Source organism: Clinocottus analis, unplaced genomic scaffold (assembly GCF_023055335.1).
Source record: "Clinocottus analis isolate CAN_PGR_092001 unplaced genomic scaffold, fCliAna1.0.p SCAF_21, whole genome shotgun sequence".
Classification (NCBI taxonomy): Eukaryota; Metazoa; Chordata; class Actinopteri; order Perciformes; family Cottidae; genus Clinocottus; species Clinocottus analis.
Window position 1 is genome coordinate 547392 of NW_027175943.1, and position 20000 is coordinate 567391.

General features: G+C 43.8%; 5 protein-coding genes across 6 annotated transcripts in view; 3 read left to right on the top strand and 2 right to left on the bottom strand.

Moving 5' to 3' along the window:
• The window catches only part of LOC137792050 (calcium uniporter regulatory subunit MCUb, mitochondrial-like), a 4147-nt gene extending 3563 nt beyond the window's left edge, over positions 1-584 (bottom strand). For both annotated transcript variants that reach the window (XM_068587455.1, XM_068587454.1), the window contains exon 1: positions 306-584. In XM_068587455.1, the coding sequence (XP_068443556.1) occupies positions 306-371 (66 nt within the window). In that variant the 5' untranslated portion in view covers positions 372-584. The remainder of the gene's footprint in view (positions 1-305) is intronic.
• The window catches only part of cfi (complement factor I), a 13379-nt gene extending 11859 nt beyond the window's left edge, over positions 1-1520 (top strand). Inside the window, exon 14 of the mRNA XM_068587433.1 lies at positions 1438-1520. Coding sequence (XP_068443534.1) covers positions 1438-1473 — 36 coding nt within the window. The 3' untranslated portion in view covers positions 1474-1520. The remainder of the gene's footprint in view (positions 1-1437) is intronic.
• Positions 1521-1595: 75 nt separating this feature from the next.
• LOC137792051 (dickkopf-related protein 2-like) lies at positions 1596-4053 on the top strand. The gene is made up of 5 exons (XM_068587456.1): positions 1596-1657; positions 2303-2478; positions 2906-3062; positions 3206-3280; positions 3392-4053. The coding sequence occupies exons 2-5, from the start codon at positions 2308-2310 to the stop codon at positions 3763-3765; spliced, it is 777 nt and encodes a 258-aa protein (XP_068443557.1). The 5' UTR covers positions 1596-1657; positions 2303-2307; the 3' UTR covers positions 3766-4053.
• Positions 4054-5354: 1301 nt separating this feature from the next.
• On the top strand, positions 5355-6567 carry LOC137792537 (GTPase IMAP family member GIMD1-like). The gene is made up of 3 exons (XM_068588269.1): positions 5355-5490; positions 5851-6113; positions 6292-6567. Exons 1-3 carry the CDS (start codon positions 5355-5357, stop codon positions 6565-6567), a joined length of 675 nt encoding a protein of 224 aa, XP_068444370.1.
• Positions 6568-6988: 421 nt separating this feature from the next.
• aimp1b (aminoacyl tRNA synthetase complex interacting multifunctional protein 1b) lies at positions 6989-11112 on the bottom strand. The gene is made up of 7 exons (XM_068587962.1): positions 11005-11112; positions 9521-9615; positions 8760-8873; positions 8300-8464; positions 8008-8207; positions 7374-7545; positions 6989-7298 (listed from the first exon to the last, which is right to left on the bottom strand). The coding sequence occupies exons 1-7, from the start codon at positions 11034-11036 to the stop codon at positions 7132-7134; spliced, it is 945 nt and encodes a 314-aa protein (XP_068444063.1). The 5' UTR covers positions 11037-11112; the 3' UTR covers positions 6989-7131.
• Between the last annotated feature and the right edge of the window lie 8888 nt (positions 11113-20000).

The following is a 20000-nucleotide window of genomic DNA, read 5'->3' on the forward strand; positions in this document are numbered from 1 at the left end:
CATGCCATCTCACACACACACACACACACACACACACACACACACACACACACACACACACACACACCCCGTCTTGTACCAGCAGAAGTATTAGTACTAGCAGTACAACTGGAAGTAGTAGTTTCAGTAGTAGCACTGATGCTAGCAGCTGTTGTGTACAGCACTAATATTGGAAGTTGTTGCAGTACAAGTTGCAGAGTACTAGTGGTAATAGTACACAGTCAGCAGTACTTGTAGCTTTCAGGAAGAGGATCGTCACATGAAGTATTCAATAAGTACTTTATAAAAGTACCAGATGAACTCACGGCGTAGATGCTGAGTCCTGAAGGTCTGAAGCGACAGAAGCTGCAGACGAGCCTGGAGGCCAACATGGCTCCTCTTCTTCTTCTTCTTCTTCTTCTTCTTCTTCTTCTTCTTGTTCTTCTTCTTCTTCTTCTTCTTCTTCTTCTTCTTCTTCTTCTTCTTCTTCTCCTTCTTCTTCTTCTTCTTCTTCTTCTTCTTCTTCTTCTCCTTCTTCTTCTTCTTCTGTGCTGTAAAGCGGCCGACCCTCCCGGCTGGAATGCTTCTGAGGCGAGTGGAAACAGGTTTTCATGGCTGAAGGCAGGAGGAGGAGGAGGAGGAAGAGGAGGAGGAAGAGGAGGAAGTTAACCCTCTCCTGACTCTCTCAGCTCAGACTTCCACACAGGAAGTTGTTCTCCACACAGGAAGTGACTCATACAGACACGCAGCAGTAAAAGCTGAAGAAACTTCTTTGCTGTTGCAAAGTTTCTCTGGTTGAGTTTCAACTGAAACTCTTAAAACTTAAACAAATAAAAGCTCAGTTCATTTCTACATGTTGTGTCTTTTTGAACTATAACTTGTCATAAAAGTAAGAACGTCAGTAAAGTTCTCATCAGACTGTTGAGACGTCAACAAAAAACATTGAATATGTCAACAAAAGTACTAATATGCTAAAAGAAAGAAAAATGTTATAAAAAGTAAAATGTTATAAAAAGTGTAATGTTTAAAAAAAGTTTAAAATGTTGAACAAATAAATAAAAAAATATTAATATGATGTAAAAATAAATATGTTGAAAAAATTAATATGTACAAATTATTACAAACAAATAAACCCAATATATTTATTGAAAATAATACTATGTTAAACAAATGAATAAAATAGTGTTAAGTTGAAAACAGTAATATGAAAGTCATAACTGAGTCATAGCGACGTCATCCTGTGATGCAGAAAATAAAGTTAAACATCAAACACAGTAATAAATGATGTACTTCACTTTTGCTCATACTTCTGTATTTTATTACAACACAGGAGTAAAATATCTGTATACAATGTGTTTTTGTACACTCGTCTCTTCATATGTGTGTGTGTGTGTGTGTGTGTGTGTGTGTGTGTGTGTGTGGGGGGGGGGGGGGGGGGTGTGTGTGTATTGTGTAAAGTCCTGTGTTCTGAAGGGACCTGAACGCCCCTCGTGAGGAGACGTTCAGGTGTATCGATGGCTGCAGGTGAGGGGGTCGCGAGGGTATCGATGTGCGCGCGACCCGGCTGTGTGTTGGACGGGCGCGCGCGCGGCAGAGGAGCGCAGCCTATAAAGAGGAGCGCGAGGTCCGGCTGCGTGTCACGGAAACACCGGAGCTGCTCACGGGGAGCCGCGCGCAGGTAAGACGTCTCTCTCGTGGGTTCAGCGGTCGATCCCTGCTTTTCAAAATAAAAGCTCACCTGTCCAGAGATCATCTCGTTCTAGAGTCCTGAAGTTTGTTTTCAGGTTTTAAAAGAAAAACTAACTGAAGCTCATTTACCTCGTTTCTCATGTACTTATACCTTGTTGTTCGTGTACTTCTACCTCGTTTCTCGTGTACTGATACCTCGTTTCTTGTGTACTGATACCTCGTTTCTAGTGTACTGATACCTCGTTTCTAGTGTACTGATACCTCGTTTCTAGTGTACTGATACCTCGTTTCTTGTGTACTGATACCTCGTTTCTAGTGTACTGATACCTCGTTTCTTGTGTACTGATACCTCGTTTCTAGTGTACTGATACCTCGTTTCTTGTGTACTGATACCTCGTTTCTTGTGTACTGATACCTCGTTTCTTGTGTACTGATACCTCGTTTCTTGTGTACTGATACCTCGTTTCTAGTGTACTGATACCTCGTTTCTAGTGTACTGATACTTCGTTTCTTGTGTACTGATACCTCGTTTCTTGTGTACTGATACCTCGTTTCTTGTGTACTTCTACCTCGTTTCTTGTGTACTGATACCTCGTTTCTTGTGTACTTCTACCTCGTTTCTTGTGTACTGCAGCAGTTATGACGCGTGTCTTGGTGCTGATGGTGTGTGTGGCGCTCGTACTGGCAGCGCGCTCCCGCGGCTCGGCGGCGGCGCGCATCCGACTCAACTCCATCAGGACGGTGATCCTGAGGGAGGGGCACGCGCTGCCCGCGAACACGAGCACGTGGGAGCCGAGCACGGACCTGACGGTGAGTGCACGCGCGCGCGTGTGCGTGTGTGTGTGAATGTGTCTGTGTGTGTGTGCGTGTGAGTGTGTCTGTGTGTGTGTGTGTGTGTGTGTGTGTGTGTGTGTGTGTGTGTGTGTGTGTGTGTCTGTGTGTGTCTGTGTGTGTGTGTGTGTGTGTGTGTGTGTGTGTGTGTGTGTGTGTGTGAGTGTGTCTGTGTGTGTGTGTGTGTGTGTGTGTCTGTGTGTGTGTGTGTGTGTGAGTGTGTCTGTGTGTGTGTGTGTGTGTGTGTGTGTGTGTGTGTCTGTGTGTGTCTGTGTGTGTGTGTGTGTGTGTGTGTGTGTGTGTGTGTGAGTGTGTCTGTGTGTGTGTGTGTGTGTGTGTGTGTGTGTGTGTCTGTGTGTGTGTGTGAGTGTGTGTGTGTGTGTCTCTCTCACTTCTCTCTCTCCAGCTGCATCAGTGCATGAGTGACCTGGAGTGCACGGAGGGGAGCTATTGCCACGCCCCCTCTCAAGGCCCCGCCCACCGGCGCTGTCACACCTGCCACAGGAGGAAGAGGTGTTGCCACAGAGACGGGATGTGTTGCCCGGGCAACCGCTGCAGCAACAGTAAGAGGGCCTTTTTTTATTTTAACTTCCTGTCAGCTGATGTCAGGAAGTAAAGCAGGAAGTGAACCAGGAAGTGAACCAGGAAGTGACCCAGGAAGTGACCCAAGTCCTTCTGTAGGTTGAGCCATGTTTTTCTCCTCCAGACGTCTGCGTGCCGCTTCAGGACGTCTTCGCCCTCCGGCCCGGCTGGAGGAGGAGGGGCCGGGCCGAGGTCAAAGGTCAGGCCTTCACTCTCACGATGTTGTTGTTACTTATCGGTTTCTCTCTCCACCAATGAGCCCCTCCCCGTCTGCGCCGAGGCTTCTGATTGGTCGGTGTGTGTGTCTCAGGTCAGGCGGGCGACCCCTGCCTGCGCTCGCCGGACTGCTCCCCCGGCCTCTGCTGCGCGCGACACTTCTGGACGCGCATCTGCAAGCCCGTGTTGCAGGGGGGACAGGTTTGCACGCGACACCGCCGCCGGAAGGGAACCCCCGGCCTGGAGCTGTTCCAGCGCTGCCCCTGCGGCGCCGGCCTCGGCTGCCGGACGCTGCAGCAGCCCGGCGCCCGCTCTTCCTCGTCCTCGTCTTCGATGGCGGCGGCGGAGTCCAAGTTCGCGGCGTCCTCTTCCCGCCGCTCCTCGCCGCACACGACGCCGCCGTCCTCCTCGCCGGCACGGTCCTCCTCGGCCTCGAAGACGAGGCTTCACGTGTGCCAGAAGATCTGAGGAGGAGGAAGAGCAGAGGAGGAAGAGCAGAGGAGGAAGAGCAGAGGAACGAGGCGGGGGCGGAATAAACGAAACTGGTCACACCTGTATAAGCCCCGCCTCCAAGAAACCAACAGCTCACTGATGAACTTCCTGTCGGCTGAAACTAGACGAGCAGAAACTGAAGAAACAAGAAACACAACAAAACACCTGAAGGACTTTGTGTTACTTTGTGTTACTTTGTTTCAACATGAAGGACTTTGTGTTACTTTGTGTTACTTTGTTTCAACATGAAGGACTTTGTGTTACTTTGTGTTACTTTGTTTCAACATGAAGGACTTTGTGTTACTTTGTGTTACTTTGTTTCAACATGAAGGACTTGGTGTTACTTTGTTTCAACATGAAGGACTTTGTGTTACTTTGTGTTAATAAAACATCAAAACATCTTCATGTTACTTTGTTTCAACGTATTTATTCAGATTTTCAAAACAAAAGTCCTGATTTAAGCTGAAGGTCTTCAACAAACGCTTCACTTAACGTTGTTTTATTGTTTCAATATTTTCTTGTTTGTGTAACTTTCTGAAACGATGACATCAGACTTTGTTGTGTGAAGTTGAACGAAAAGTAAAAACTGAACCAACAACCTGCGACGTGTAAAACTTTTAACAAAATAAAAGCATGAAGCCGTCAGCAGAAACTGAAACGTTTCCTCCTGAAAGCAGAAAGTTGTTTCATGTTTCCTGTATGTTGTGGATGAATGCTGGTAATATTATTATGAATATTAATATTTAAAGTGACGTCACGTCATCACACAGAAACGCTGAAGACAAAGAAACGTTTTGTCTTCAGCGTTTTGATCCTGTGGAAAGATTTCAGCTAAACCTTCAAACGAACATGGAAATTATTATTATTATAATTTCTGAGAAGAGAAGAGAGAGAATGTTCTTGTGGTTTGTAGCTGCCGGGCCTCTCCGTCCTCATGTGGACACACACACACACACACTCACACACACACACACACACACACACACACACACACACTCCCTTCCATTTAAATCTAACGTGTCAGGATGTTAGTCAGTTTTACAGCATAATAAAAGAGAAGGACAGATGGGGGCGAGTTAATATTTAACCAGAAAACACACACACACACACACACACACACACACACACACACACACACACACATTGATCGGACCAGGAAGTGAGCAGGTAAGTCGCTCTTTTCCTGCCGTTACAGTCGACATGTTTTCTACTTTAACAGCAGATACATTCAATTATTATTATTATTAATATTATTATTATTTCTATTATTATTATGTTTATTATGAAGGAACTTCGTCTAAACGTCAGTTTCATGTTCAAGTCGTTGCTTTGGCTCATGACAGGACGTCATGTGTGTGTTGATGCTGTCATATAAATGTGTATATATATATATATATATATATATATATATATATATATATATACATTTCAAAAAGTTTTTATCCAACCTGAAAAATGTCAAAACAGGAATTTAATTGTGTGTTTTTGTGTAAGACAACATTTTTGCAGGAATAAATCTTGCATTGAACCAAAAGATGGCTGCTTGAAACCGGCGGCATCCTGTCATGGATCTGAGCAGCAGCCTCCTCAGGATGCTCGGGGGGTCCAGTCACCATGGCGACCGAGAGGCGCTCAGTCTGAACGTGCTGTTAGTGGGAGGCGGCCAGAGTGGGCGGAGCTCCGTGGGCAACGCTCTGATTGGTAGGTACTTAAACACCCAAAATACACAATTTACTCTCACATTTACTATTACATATTTATCGTCTTGTTAGCAACCATGCTAACAACATGTTCAGCCTGAAGCTCCGTTAAAGCTGCATTCTCTCTCCTGACCACCAGGGGGCGACTCCTCTGGTTGTATAGAAGTCTATGCTTCATGTGTTAAAGCTGCATTCTCTCTCCTGACCACCAGGGGGCGACTCCTCTGGTTGTATAGAAGTCTATGCTTCATGTGTTACAGCTGCATTCTCTCTCCTGACCACCAGGGGGCGACTCCTCTGGTTGTATAGAAGTCTTCACCCCTTTCAGATCGAGGTCTACAAATAAAACTTTATTCATCAGGTGGAGAAGAATTCCAAACCGGCGTCTGTGTTTCCGGCGTCGGCGTCACGACGGAGCTCCGGCTGCTCAGCCGAAACTTCCAGGGTTTTTTCCGAAGACAGGGGGCGGAGTCAGACCTCACGCTGAGAGTGGTGGACACGCCCCCTCTGTTGCCCCGCCCACAGAGCGTGCACGAGCTGTGCCCCGAGGGCGTGCACGTGCTCGTGCTCGTTGTGAGAGCTGACCTGTCACATGACAACACACACCTGGAGGAGCAGGTGGAGGTACACACACACACACACACACGCACGCACGCACGCACGCACGCACACGCACACGCACACACACACACACAGACACACACACGCACGCACGCACACACACACACACACACACACAGACACGCACACGCACACACACACACACACAGACGCACACATTGTGTTTTTTCTCGCCCCTCAGATCCTCTTCGGTCCTGAGTGGCGTCGTCACGCGCTACTCGTTCTCACGCACGTCGACCACCTGAAGGAGGCGGGGCTTCAACCGTCGGACTACCTATCGCAGGCCAGCGATTGGCTGAGAGCTCTGGCTCAGGAGGCGGGGGGAGGAGTCTCATTCTTGGACAACAGCTGCGATTGGCCGTCGATCAGGGGGCGGCCTCTGAGGGACCGGCTGCTCCGCCTCTCAGCCAGGAACCACCACAGAGCGCTGGCGGTGAGGAGGTCTCACTCCGACTGAACTCTGAGGGACTACAAGCTGCGAACGGACTCACCCCCAAAAAGAGTTTGTGTAGTTTAGTTTCCTGAAAGTCTGGAATCACACGGGCGAAACATTTACAGCCGTTTCTAAATGTTCCAGAGAACCTTCATAACGGTTCCTAAGTGGAACACCTTGGAATATTGAAGAGTCCCTTTATCAAAACAAAGTCCTAAAGAACCCGTTATGGGTCCAGTTAGTACCTCTATGATATACAGTGTCTCAATGTCTGTTTCCAGGATGTATTTAGGTTTTATTTTCATAAACTATAGAACATAAACTCTTGTCTTTCTGCTCCACGTTGCGTTTATACATAAAATACTTGAATAAAAAACTGTCTGTATGTGAAATATCATTAACTTAAAGTAGTTTCATGAACATCAACACTCAAGGAAACAGATGATTGTGTTTTTAAATGTTTTAATCAATAAAGAACATTGATGCAACTCCAATGGAAGCTTCTTTCGGGAGCTAACGGCTAACTAGCGAGGCTACTAACTAGCTAGTCACGCGGAGCTAGCTTTTCACAGTAAAAGCCCGTCCCGTCTACCTGATGACGGCGTCGGTGAGGGACGGCGCCCTGCACAGCCCCTTCCCCTTCACCTCGAAGCCGCGGCCTTTGTAGTTGGCCACGCCCCTCGAGTCCACCTGCAGGTCCGGCTGCAGAAGCTCCCAGACCCGGTCTCTGGCCTGCAGCTCCCGGTCCGGCTCACCTGAACACAGAGAGGGGGGGTTCAAGGTCACCTGTAGAACAGACCACTTTCCTTTCTGTAGGGGGATTTTAATACCAGGGTAGTTGAGGAAGGTGACCCTGTCTCCGGGGGTGGAGCCTGTGGGCGGGGTCAACAGCTCGGTGCAGGCATCAGAGGAGCAGCAACTGAGGAGGCGGGCCTGGGAGACCACGCCCCTCAGCTTGCAGGCCTTGACGTTGCAGAGCAACACAGCTAGACCGCCCCGGAGCTGCAGAGAGAGAGAGGGAATGTGTTTTCAGACGTTATTTTAATTAAAGACGGATTGATACAGAAAAAAGATAAGGCGGATAATAGGAAAGAGAGAAAGTAATAGCTTTCCTAAATAAAGAATAATTATTATCATAATAATTATTTTAAGAATACAAATTGTGATCATTTGAGAATCAGGTTGTATTAATGCAAAGAAAACATAGTAATGTTTAAAGAATAACGTTGTAACATTTTGATAATAAAGTTGTAACATTTTGATAATAAAGTTGTAACATTTTGATAATAAAGTTGTAACATTTTGATAATGAAGTTGTAACATTTTGATAATGAAGTTGTAACATTTTGATAATGAAGTTGTAACATTTTGATAATGAAGTTGTAACATTTTGATAATAAAGTTGTAACATTTTGATAATGAAGTTGTAACATTTTGATAATGAAGTTGTAACATTTTGAATACCTCCTCTAGCGGTGTTTTCCCGCCCAGCTTGCTGACGACCGTTCGGGGGCCGTCCTCTCCTACGTCCACTTCCTGGACGGACATGCCCTCGGCCAGCGGGTGGCGCCGCACGCTGAGGATCCGTCCGACACGCAGGTCCAGTCGTGACACATCGACGTGAGGCTCCGCCCCCAAGGAGAGGGAGTCAGAGGTGGGACGAGCTGGGAAAGAGAGAAAAAGAGGTAAAGTCTTTTCCTTCCTTCCTTCCCTCCATCTTTCCTTTCCTCATTTCCTCCCTCCTTCCCCGTCTTACCTTTCCTCTCTCCTCTCCTCCTCCTGCTCGGTCTCTCCCTCTGGTCGTGGGAGGAGGAGGGAGGAGGATTCGTTGAAGCTGAGGCTCCAGCAGGTTGATTGACAGGTGTTGTGGGGGCGGGGTCAATGCGTGGAGGAGGCGGGGCCGGGGAGAGCAAAGCTTTCGCTGAAAGAGAGACAAAGATGCAGGAATTTAATATGGGTTTGACTGATTAAAGTTCTTATTAGATTAAAAGGTTCTCTCTGGTTCTCTGTGGTTCTGCAGCTCAGAAGGAAAGAAAACCCTCTGCAGTGTGTTTGTATTCCTATCCTTGTGGGGACCGGAGACAAAAAGAGCACTTACTGGGACTTTTGGAAAAGTTACGTTTTTTGAATGAAAATCGTTGCGTCTCAATGTGAGTGTGTGTTTATCTCTTTGTGTGTCTCTCTGTGTGTGTCTGTGTGTGTCTCTGGTTGTGTACCGGTGCGTCTCCTCTGTCTCTCCTGCAGTTGGCTCCTCAGCTGCTCGATGTCTTTCTTCAGCTTCCCGTTCTCCACCAGCAGTTTCTTCTGGTCTCTGACTGACGCCTGCAGCACTGAAACAAGCACACGCAGAGTCACCGCCGTCCACCAGGGGGCGCCCTGCGCACCACGCTGCTGCACATGCAGCTTGAGTTAACTAACGCTAACGCTGTGTTCACACAAAAAGTGAGTAGATTACATGCAAAGTTAATGTTAAAGATCAAAGTGAAACCGGCGTCAAATTCCAAAAATAATGGCTTTATGTCATTTATTTTGACAAAAATGATTTTCTTCTCCTTCTCGTGATCGTGGTCACATCTGGTAACACCGCCTCCGTCCTCAGTTGAACAGATCATGTGATACTACCCCTGTAGTATAACTATAACTACCACTAGAGTTTGACTTAGGCCATTTTATTTTTGCTTAAGTCAAAAGACAACATCACTTCAGCAATTTTACAAGCTTTTCAAGATAGCATTTCGAAGTTAGCATTTTGAAGTTAGCATTTTTGCGAGAATATTTACCAGTGAAAATGTCACTGGAACATAATATTAGTAATCATAACATAGTTTGACCGTGTCTAGAGCAGCTCGTGCACCGCTCTTACGTTTGGTCAAGTTTTTTGTTTTTTTCTGAAAAACCTGAAAAAAGACTTGGGCCATTATTTTAGGAAGGTGACATGTGTTGTTGTTGTTTGTGGTTTGCTGCAGCCGTCTCTTACGTGCTTTCTCTCTCAGCAGCAGGGCCTGGGTCTTGAAGTACTCCATGATCTGCTCTCCGTCCTCCGGGTCCAGCTTCATGAGCGCGGCGGCCATGCTGAGGACCAACAGTCACTTTAACATGTTGGTACACGAGGAGCCCAGAAAGGAGACACTCGAGTATTTTACATCGTTGTATTAACACAAAAACTACATCGTTGTATTAATACAAAAACTACATCGTTGTATTAATACAAAAACTACATCGTTGTATTAATACAAAAACTACATCGTTGTATTATTCCTCAAGCTCCAAAACACTCAACACATATTTTATATCAGAATAACGATGAGTTTCACCACAAGAAGAGAGACTGAGAACTCACTGCAGGAGCCTCATTGAGGTTTGGAAAGATGCTATCTGGGATGAAGGAACGCACATCAAAGGACACACAAACACACACACAACCAGCCTATCTGCATGATGATAAACAGCCTACTAGTCTGGTTTACATTTGCAAACAGACAAAAAAGAAGGAAAAAGTGATCATATCTGGACAAAGGAGGATAACATAGAGACCTGTCAATCACCTGGTAGCCCCGCCCCTAAAGCATCTCCTGCATTATGGTCTGTTTGACTCTAACAGACCACAAAGTACTAAATGAACATCATGCTGTATAGAAGAAGACTTGAAACTAGAGACAGGCTCTCACACACTGGCAGCAGCTGCTGAATCACTGAAATGCAGAAAGCAGCTGCAGTCGGACGTCCTGCTAAAAATATCATCAGCTGGTGGATGAAGTACTCAGAAGTACAAGTGGCAGTACTGCAATTGAAAAACACTGAACAATTAAAGTACTCACAGTTCCCTTTATTTTATATTTATTTTGGTTTTATTTAAATTGTATGAACTGTTTAACGTAAACAACATAACTCATAAAATATGAATCAGCAAAGTGACTAAAACTATGGAGTAAAAACTCCAAAAGTTCTGATTAAAATATAATTAAAAGTTTAAAGTAGCATCACATGGAAACTATGACAAAGGTAGAAGTACCTTAAAATTGTAGTGAAGAGTAAACAACACAGTTATATGTACAGTAAACAACAACAGAGAGCATGACTTTAAGGGAAACAACAGAAAAAACACAGAAAAGAAAACCACATGGTGATTTATCAATTCTCTAATTCATTGATTAAAATGGATCAAACGAAAGTTTTGATTTATTTTGACTTTGCTACAAAAACAACAACAACAACAACAACAACAATAAAACGCTGCAAACTTAAAGCCTCTTCATGAATGTAAAATAAGAAGAAAAATATCGACGACAACTTTATAAAAACATAACGATGAATCTTTGGAAAACGTTTGTTCTGCGTCTTTGAGAGTTTAAAATGTAAAGAAACAAGTCAACCTTTAAAACCCTCTGAAAGAGTTTGTTTGTACCACAAACACAAACAAAAGGTGTGCAGCGTTGTGTCGTTGTGTCGTTGTGTCGTTACCTCGGGTGGAAGAGGTTGTCCCCGTCGTCCATGTTGCACGACGTCGTCCTCACGCAGCTCGCAGGTCGTCTCCTCTCGTCTCTCCCATCGGCAGCTGTCTGGAGGTCAAAGGTCAAGCTCCGCCCCTTTAGATCCTCACACACTTTCTGGGATGTGGAACCTAAAGTTAATGTACTAATACTACACCGTAAACACGTCATGTGAGTAGTATCAGCTTTAAAGTACTCTTTGTGCAGTGAACTCTTAGTGTTTAAATTATATAATTCTAGTTCTTTTTTATTTATTTTATAAACACATGGTATATTTGTGTATGATAGGACATGATCTATTATTATAATTACAATATTAATTACAATAATGAAGTCGCTCTGATTTATACATTATTGATCGTTTTACTTGTTGTGAAGTATTTCTGCAATGTGGTACTTGTACTTTATGTATTGATATTTGTACATATTCTTCCTCTAAAAGTATCTTTATAATACAAATATAGGTACTATATGTGATTACATTTTTTTGCCACACACACATTTAAAAATAAAATATTTAATTTTTCTGTAAAACTTCTATTATATAAATATCTGTTTTGGTGATTAATGTTTCATTTTTCATTTTTTTTGTTCATAAAAAGAGTTTTGATTACGAACCTCTTTCGTTTCAGGATCACCACGTTTAGTGCGTCTATGCAGAGTGTGTGTGTGTGTGTGTGTGTGTGTGTGTGTGTGTGTGTGTGTGTGTGTGAGTGTGTGTGTGTGTGTGTGTGTGTGTGTGTGTGTGTGTGTGTGTGTGTGTGTGTGTGTGTTATCCAGAACACAAGCAGCCCCCTCTGGTGGAAGACAGCAGAACTACAACCACACGTCCCCCTCGGTGGCCCTGCTCTGCTTCCTGAGCGTCAGCGTCATGTTCATGAGACGTCACACAGCTCGGCAGCGCAGGACTGTTCAACTACACTTTGGTTTAAACAGAGACATAGATTCAAACCCACTGTATTAAATATTATACAGGCTGCAGATGGATTTTACCACTTTAAATAGAGCAGATTATGATGAGCTTAATTCATAATAATGAACTAATGGACGTTACAGAATGAATGCTCATTGTTGTCTTGACTCGGTTCCTCTAAAGAAACATGAGCTTCATTATTAATCAGCTGACGTGCATTGATATCTCTTCATCCACTGGATTACAAAGAAGGCTTTGTATTTTATTTCATTTTTCACTCAACCTGCACAAACTTCACAAACTCAGTTCTCCATCTCAGGATCAGCCTTCAAACGTACGACGCCAGCATCACGACAACAGATGTACTCGTGTGCATGACTCACACAATGAGAGACTACACAATAGAAATGAGTGTTAACAAAACATTTCCTCATTCCAGTTCCCTGGAAGAGAGAGAGAGAGAGAGAGAGAGAGAGAGAGAGAGAGAGAGAGAGAGAGAGTATTTAAAGCTTATTGAAATAACCTTTCTGTCTGTGTGGAGCAGCACATTCACGATGTCTCTGTTTCTGCTGCTGCTGCTGCTGGTCGGCGTCGCTCAGGCTTCTCACTTCTACGGGACGGTGATGACTTACTACCCAAAAGCCCCCAACGCAAGTGGAGTCTTCACGGTACGTACACCTCACCTGAGAGTATTTACTGTTAGAATGAGACGGCACAGAAGTCAAACAACAGTGAGGGGTTTAAAACCCCTTAACTAAGTATTTAACATCTTTATTAAACTTAACTAAGTATTTAACATCTTTATTAAACATAACTAAGTATTTAACATCTTTATTAAACTTAACTAAGTATTTAACCATCTTTATTAAACTTAACTAAGTATTTAACATCTTTATTAAACATAACTAAGTATTTAACATCTTTATTAAACTTAACTAAGTATTTAACATCTTTATTAAACTTAACTAAGTATTTAACATCTTTATTAAACTTAACTAAGTATTTAACAATCTTTATTAAACATAACTAAGTAGATATATATCTATCTATATATATATATATATATATATATATATATATATATATATATATATATATATATATATACACATATATATACACACACACATATATATATATATATATATATATATATATATATATATATATATATGTGTGTGTGTATATATATAAGTAGCACCAGGAGAACACGATGTACCTTCCTGTCTCGGCCCCTGTGTCTCTTCATGGTACCTTTGTTTCTTTTCTCTTCTTTTCTTTTCTTTTCTTTTCCTTTCTTTTCTTTTCTTTTCTTTTCTCTTCTTTTCTTTTCTTTTCCTTTCTTTTCTTTTCCTTTCCTTTCTTTTCTTTTCCTTTCCTTTCTTTTCTTCCCCGTGGCTCTGCAGGTGGTCTTCCGCTACAAGCTGAGCTTCCACAGGTGCACAGATGTTGACTCGTGGGTCTGCGTCAGGGGGAACTGTGGGACTCTGAGTCCTCCGGTGCTGAACGTGGTGGCCCAGGAGAGCAGTGGCCAGTGGTGTCAGACGGAGGGAGTCGTGACCGGGAGGTTTCTCAGCAACGCTCCGTTGCAGCTGGAGTGAGTGAAGCATGACACGCAAGAAACACATGACTCAATATATCAGACGGGTATCAGGCAGCCGACCTACGTCCAGCAAGGAAACAATTTAAGAAGAAGCGACCACCAACAGACATGACGCAGGACAATGAACACAGACATGACTCAGACAATGAGACACAGGTGTGCAGCCAAGAAACACAATCCTGCATGCGTGTGCTTTGGGTGTCACACCAGAGTAGTTGAGTCTCATGTGTCAGTCATGAGGAAACAAACTGATTCCCTCACGCGTCTGTTGTAACCTGTTGTTTCTCTTCAACTGAAAGGGTTTGAAAAGTAAAAACTAAAAGTTTACACGTCGCTATGATGATTGTGACTCGGTGTCGTACCTCCACACACGCAACGTCGTGCTAAAAAAGTACTTTTTTATAACTTCCGCTGAAGGCTGAGCGGTGGTAACTGGATCAGTAACAAGAACGCCATCATTCGTTGGAAAGCTGTGACTTCGGTGGACCTGAGGAGGCGGTCGGACACCGGCCGAGCCAACGCGTCGCCCCAGACCACCATCCTGCCGGCGCTGAGGTAGCTATACGCCTTAAAGGAAGACGCCTGCTCAGGCTGAAGTTCACAAAGACGTCTGCAGTACATTTCCTGGTACAAAGGTTGAGGAAGAAGTTATTCAGGTTTCCGGCAGTATCTAATTCCATCAGAAAGACAGTGACTTGATTCACTTTGCCACGAAGCAGACACCTCTGTTGAGACGCAACTGAATTACCGGCAGTGCTTGGCTTCCTGACTCGGGCTTTCCATGGACATTGCACAATGTTTCTCTCCATCAGAGTTCCTTCAAACTGCCGGAGAGATTTCAACCTGTTGGCGTTCGACCCCGACGGAGACGAGGTCAGATGCAGATATGGAAACGCAGCAGCAGCAGAGTGTGACCCATGCACGCCGCCCGCCGTGCTCAAACTCTCCACAGTGAGTCAAAACACACACTGATGCTTTATAGTGGCAGCTGCATAGTCCATTCATAACCCAGAGTCAGATCCTTTACTGCAGTCAACATACTACTAAATAGCTTGACATCATGTCATAATAGCTTCCAAATGAAATAGTTATTTTGACCTCATGTCCCTGCTTGTCCTGTTGCAGTCCTGCTCGCTGGCGTTCAGCCCCACCGTCAGCAGTAACGAAGGTTCCTACGCTGTGCAGCTGGTGATGGAGGACTTTGCCAGCCAGAAAATCTCCTTGAATCAAAGCGACGGGCCGAGTACGATCCTGATTGCCAACGTCTCTATCAGCAAACTGCCGGTCCAGTTTGCACTTATTGGTGAGATTTCTTGTTTTGGCAGCCATGACTTATGAGCTTTTATGGAAAGTGGATGAATACACAATGGCAATGGAAGCTTCATCTGCTAGCTAAAGCTAGTGTTAGCGAAGCGTCAATTGCTAGTTTGGTGTCTCTAACATTAAGCTCAATGTAAAGCAACAGTTTAATCCAATAGATGTTGTGGTTATGCATCTTTCTCACGCTGTTAGTGAAACTCTTGACCTGCAGGTGGCAGTAGAGAAGAAGCCGTCAAGTCATTAACGTCACGAGGATTCATCCTCTGGGCACCAGGAATGTCTGTTCAATATTTAATGGCAATCTGTTGATATTCTCGTCCGAACCAAAGTGGTGGACGAACCGACTGGTGTTTCCATCTCAACAAGTCTTGCTTGTCTTCTTTGTTCCAGTGGATCCTGCGGTGCCGTCCTGCACAGAAGGACTCTACCTGCCCAGGTTGCTGCCTCCAACCCCAGACAACAGAGCTCGTCTGTACGCGCCTGTCAATCAGTCTCTGGAAATCAGCATCAATGCTGAGGCCAACATGTCCACGTAGGTCAAAAATAAAAATGGTGTTTCTTGCTTTAACCATGTAAAGTGCCTTTCTATTATGTATTAGTATTACTATTATGCAGATGGTTACTTTTTTAAATATTCATATCTTTGCAATAATACATCATAGAAATATGGTTTGACATCTCGTGGACAGAGACTTCCTGCGTCCGCTGCCTTCCTCCTGCGACGTCTCGCCTGATTCAGACAAGGCAAAGGGCGTCGACGTGTCATGTGACGCCGTCTAAAAAAAGTACCCGTCAGATAAAATCGTTCACCAGGATTTGTTGAATCATGTGTCCATCGACATTTAGTCAGATGAACAAACCAATGAACAATCAACGCGCCGGTGTTTCCAGTCATGAAGCGAGAGACTGTGCCGACAGTCTCGACTGGGTCTCTTACGTCTTTTGGTGTGCATGCGTTATTTTCTGTGGGTGAACTTAGTCGAGCTCTCTCGTCGTGTTTGTTGAAAGGGTTTCTGAGCTGCTGTTCAGCGGGCCGCACAACGTCCTGAACACGACTTCAGGAGCAGGACACTACGCCCTGACATGGACGCCGTCTGAAAACGAAGTTGGAGAAAGCCACTCCATCTGCTTCGTCGTCCAGGCTGTTAGCAGGTCGGTCACTCGTCCCATGAACATTTCCCCAAAGCAACACTGACGACGTTCAGCTGAACACTCGTGAACCAATATTATTCACGACATGACAATGTTCCCTATTGGACATGGTTGATGTCAACGTCATGATATTCTGACTCCTTCTGAAAGGAGAATCTTTACAAGAAAGACGTTTGACTCGTGAAGATTGTGACGCAAAGAAGCGTTAACGTGCTAAACATCTAAGGTTGTGTGGATGAGCTCTGGTCTTCATCTCTGCAGGTTGGTGAAGTTTCACTCCGAGCTGCGTTGTGTCATCGTGACCGTTGGAAACGGTGAGAGCAACTTCTTGTTGTTGTTTCAAGGATTTCATTGCTGATTTTCTGGATTAATAAACTTGTCATCTTTAATTTACATTTATTTTTAAAGATCCAACGAGAACCACAACAACCACAACAACCACACAACGCACAACAACCACACAACGCACAACAACCACACAACGCACAACCACGTCACTGATCACAACCAACAGTTTAACAACCACACCATTCACAACAACAACCACACCAACTACTACACCCACAACCACACCAACTACTACACCCACAACCACAACAACTACTCCATCAACTACTCCAACCACAACTACTCCAACCACAACAACAACTACACCCACAACCACAACAACTACTCCAACCACAACAACTACTCCATCAACTACTCCAACCACAACTACTCCAACCACACCAACTACTCCATCAACTACTCCAACCACACCAACTACTCCATCAACTACTCCAAATACTCCAACCACAACAACAACCACACCAAATACTCCAACAACTACTCCAACCACACCAAATACTCCAACAACTTCTCCAACCACACCAACTACTCCAACCACAACCACAACAACAACAACCACACCAACTACTCCAACAACTTCTCCATCCACAACAACCACACTATCCACAACAACAACAACCACAACAACTCTTCCATCGACAGCCATCCCTACACCAACTCCAAATGTTTCTTCTACTCCACCAATGCCTACACCTCAAGACCCGACACCTGCAGCAAACGTCTCAAACACAAGTGAGTATGACACATTACATGAGGTAATATGAATAAAGTACATCATGTATTCACCTCGTAGTGTCCACAATAGCTCAGGCAGGGCCCGGCCCCACAGGCTCCTCCACCTGCTAACTATTTTGCCACCTCCATGGGAGGGTCATTGCAGAGCTATTGTATCCGATTTTGGACCACCTTGATCGGATTGAGGTTAGGGATTGTCCCCGTGGGTCAGGACAGGACATGGGGTGTATGCGGGGCGCCCCTGCTGCTTCACGGCCCGCTGTTCCTATAGAAGGAGCCTAGACGAGCGGCAGGTGTCCGCTCGGCACACATGGACATATTCCCTGTGTGCCGTTTGGTATCATCAAGCCACTTCTCGCACAATTTCACAAACCCAGCTTTCAGAAAAAGGGCTTCCATCAGGCCGGTGAGGCAACTCCATGAGCACGTTGCAGGGGAGAGCGGACCTGACGGGACGTCATGCACTGTTACAAGAGACAACAATGATTGTGTGAACATGGAGGACCATCCCTCTGTGCTGCGTTACGCAGCGTTAGCCCCTCCTGGCCTGCATTGTAATGGGTGGACACTGTGCTTCTAGTTGTAGCTCTGAGAATAAGACTTTCGTCTTCGTCTCCACTGTCTGAGGACGACATCAGGACTACCGTCATACAACAGGTCAGCCTTTCCTCCTCTCACCAGGAATCAGAGCATCACATAACTGCACCCACTGGGGCTTGTTGCATGCATCTTTAATTAATGTTAGGGTTCTTACTATGAATACATGTGATGATTTAGAAATACATGACAACAATTGCAGATCCCCCTCTTTGATAAGGAAGTGATCGTATCTCATCACTGTTGCATTTCCTTCTCCAGTTCAGAGATGAGCTGGTGAGACGAGGGCTGCCATCGGACACGACTGTCCGCCTCATCAGGAGTGTGCCGTTAACCTTTACAACCACAGCGACTCCTGTTGTTTCAACGTGAAAACATATGAATCCCTGCAGCGACATTTTGGTTTCTGCAACTTTAGTTTTACTGTTAAACAAACATAATATATAATATATTCTTAGATTCATTTCATTCATCCTTTGGAGGAAAAGGAAACATTGCACAGAAAATGAGCAGCTTAACCTGAAAATGCAGTCATTATATTCAAAATGTTAGAAGATAATCGGGTTGATTTGATCATCTATCGTCTGCAAATAATTCAGTTGTCGTGTGTGATTAAGTGCTTCTCCTGCCTTTGATTTGTTCTCTTTTCTGTACATGTTATTCATCTCTAAATAATAAAGCCAACTGCAAAAAACAAGTAACTTGCAAATTATATATATATAGTGTATATATAAATATATATATACACTATATATACATATATATAGTGTATATATATAGATATATCTATATACACTATATATATGTATATATATATATATATATATATATATACATATATATATATATATATAGATATATATATATCTATATATATATATATATATATATATAGATATATAGATAGATAGATATATATCCCTTTAGATGGGATGTATTTCAAGCTGCACGTGAATACACACACACAGTACATGTACACTAATATCTCTATCTATTCATAGCGATGGACAAAATGCAAAAACCTCCAATCTGCTCTGTGTCGTTAAAAATATATATTGTTTTATTTTTTCATTTATTTAATTTGTTGTTATTATCTCATGGAGTTTCCTGCACGTTCAACCTTTTGAAAGCATTCAAACAGATATTCTGTGTTTATTATGGGATGCAAAGAGAAATGTCTGGGGCTCAGCCGGAGATAAAAAGGTGATTAATATTCATCTGTGATGGACTCTAACCACCGGTGTGTGTTTGAAAAGGAAATGCAATTCATAAATATAATGATTTATTACAACATGCAAATGTTTACCACAACTGGGAAACATTTGCACGCACACACACACACACACACACACACACACACACACACACACACACACACACACACACACACACACACACACACACACACACACACAGTCATTATGACATTAATTTAAGTACGTACATCACTACACAATAGCAAACTTCAGTTTAATAATGAATGAAAAGTACTTTATTAATAAAGTACACATTATGGAAAGATGTTAATTTGCTACAGAAAACTAGCAACAACACAATATATACAAACATAGAATATTATTAAATGAACTGACAAAACCAATCAAACAAAACAGAAGTGCAAAGAAACAACAAACACACAACATACAACAACTTCACCGATTAGTGCACACAAGTTTATAAATGAACTCCTAAACTAGTAAAACACAACTTTCTGTGACGGATCAGATGCTTGAAGACGAAGTTCTAATCAAAAAATAAATAAAATAAATAAGATGTTTAAACCTACAGACGTTCCCATCGCACTCGATTGTACTTTTTGTTTACTGCAAATCAGGGCGTGTTAGCATGTTAACAGGAAGTATTAGCATGCTAACACGCTAAATGCTGCTGTTGATTCCACTGAATGAAGACCTCACACAGGAATATATATAATATAATGTTATAGATACTAAAGTCGGTTATTTTTTACATGCAACAGAAATGACGTTCTTCCTCGTCGATGCAACGACGTGCGTCTTTACGCAGACGACATGATTTTATATGCGAGCGCCGTTCTCTCCTCTCTGGAGGCTCTCACGCAGGAAACACTCGTGTTTATCGCTCACACAGGAATACAATCTACGACATGGAAGGATTTTACATATTTGCGCTGAGGCCTCGCTCTCAGCTGCTCCGCCTCCTCATCCTGACCGCACGCCGCGTCGGCAGCGCTGCAGTTTTCCGGCGCGGTGCAGAAACAGCAGAGAGAACAAGAGGTTGCTGGGCAGATTGAACCACATCATCGCCATCAGCACCACAC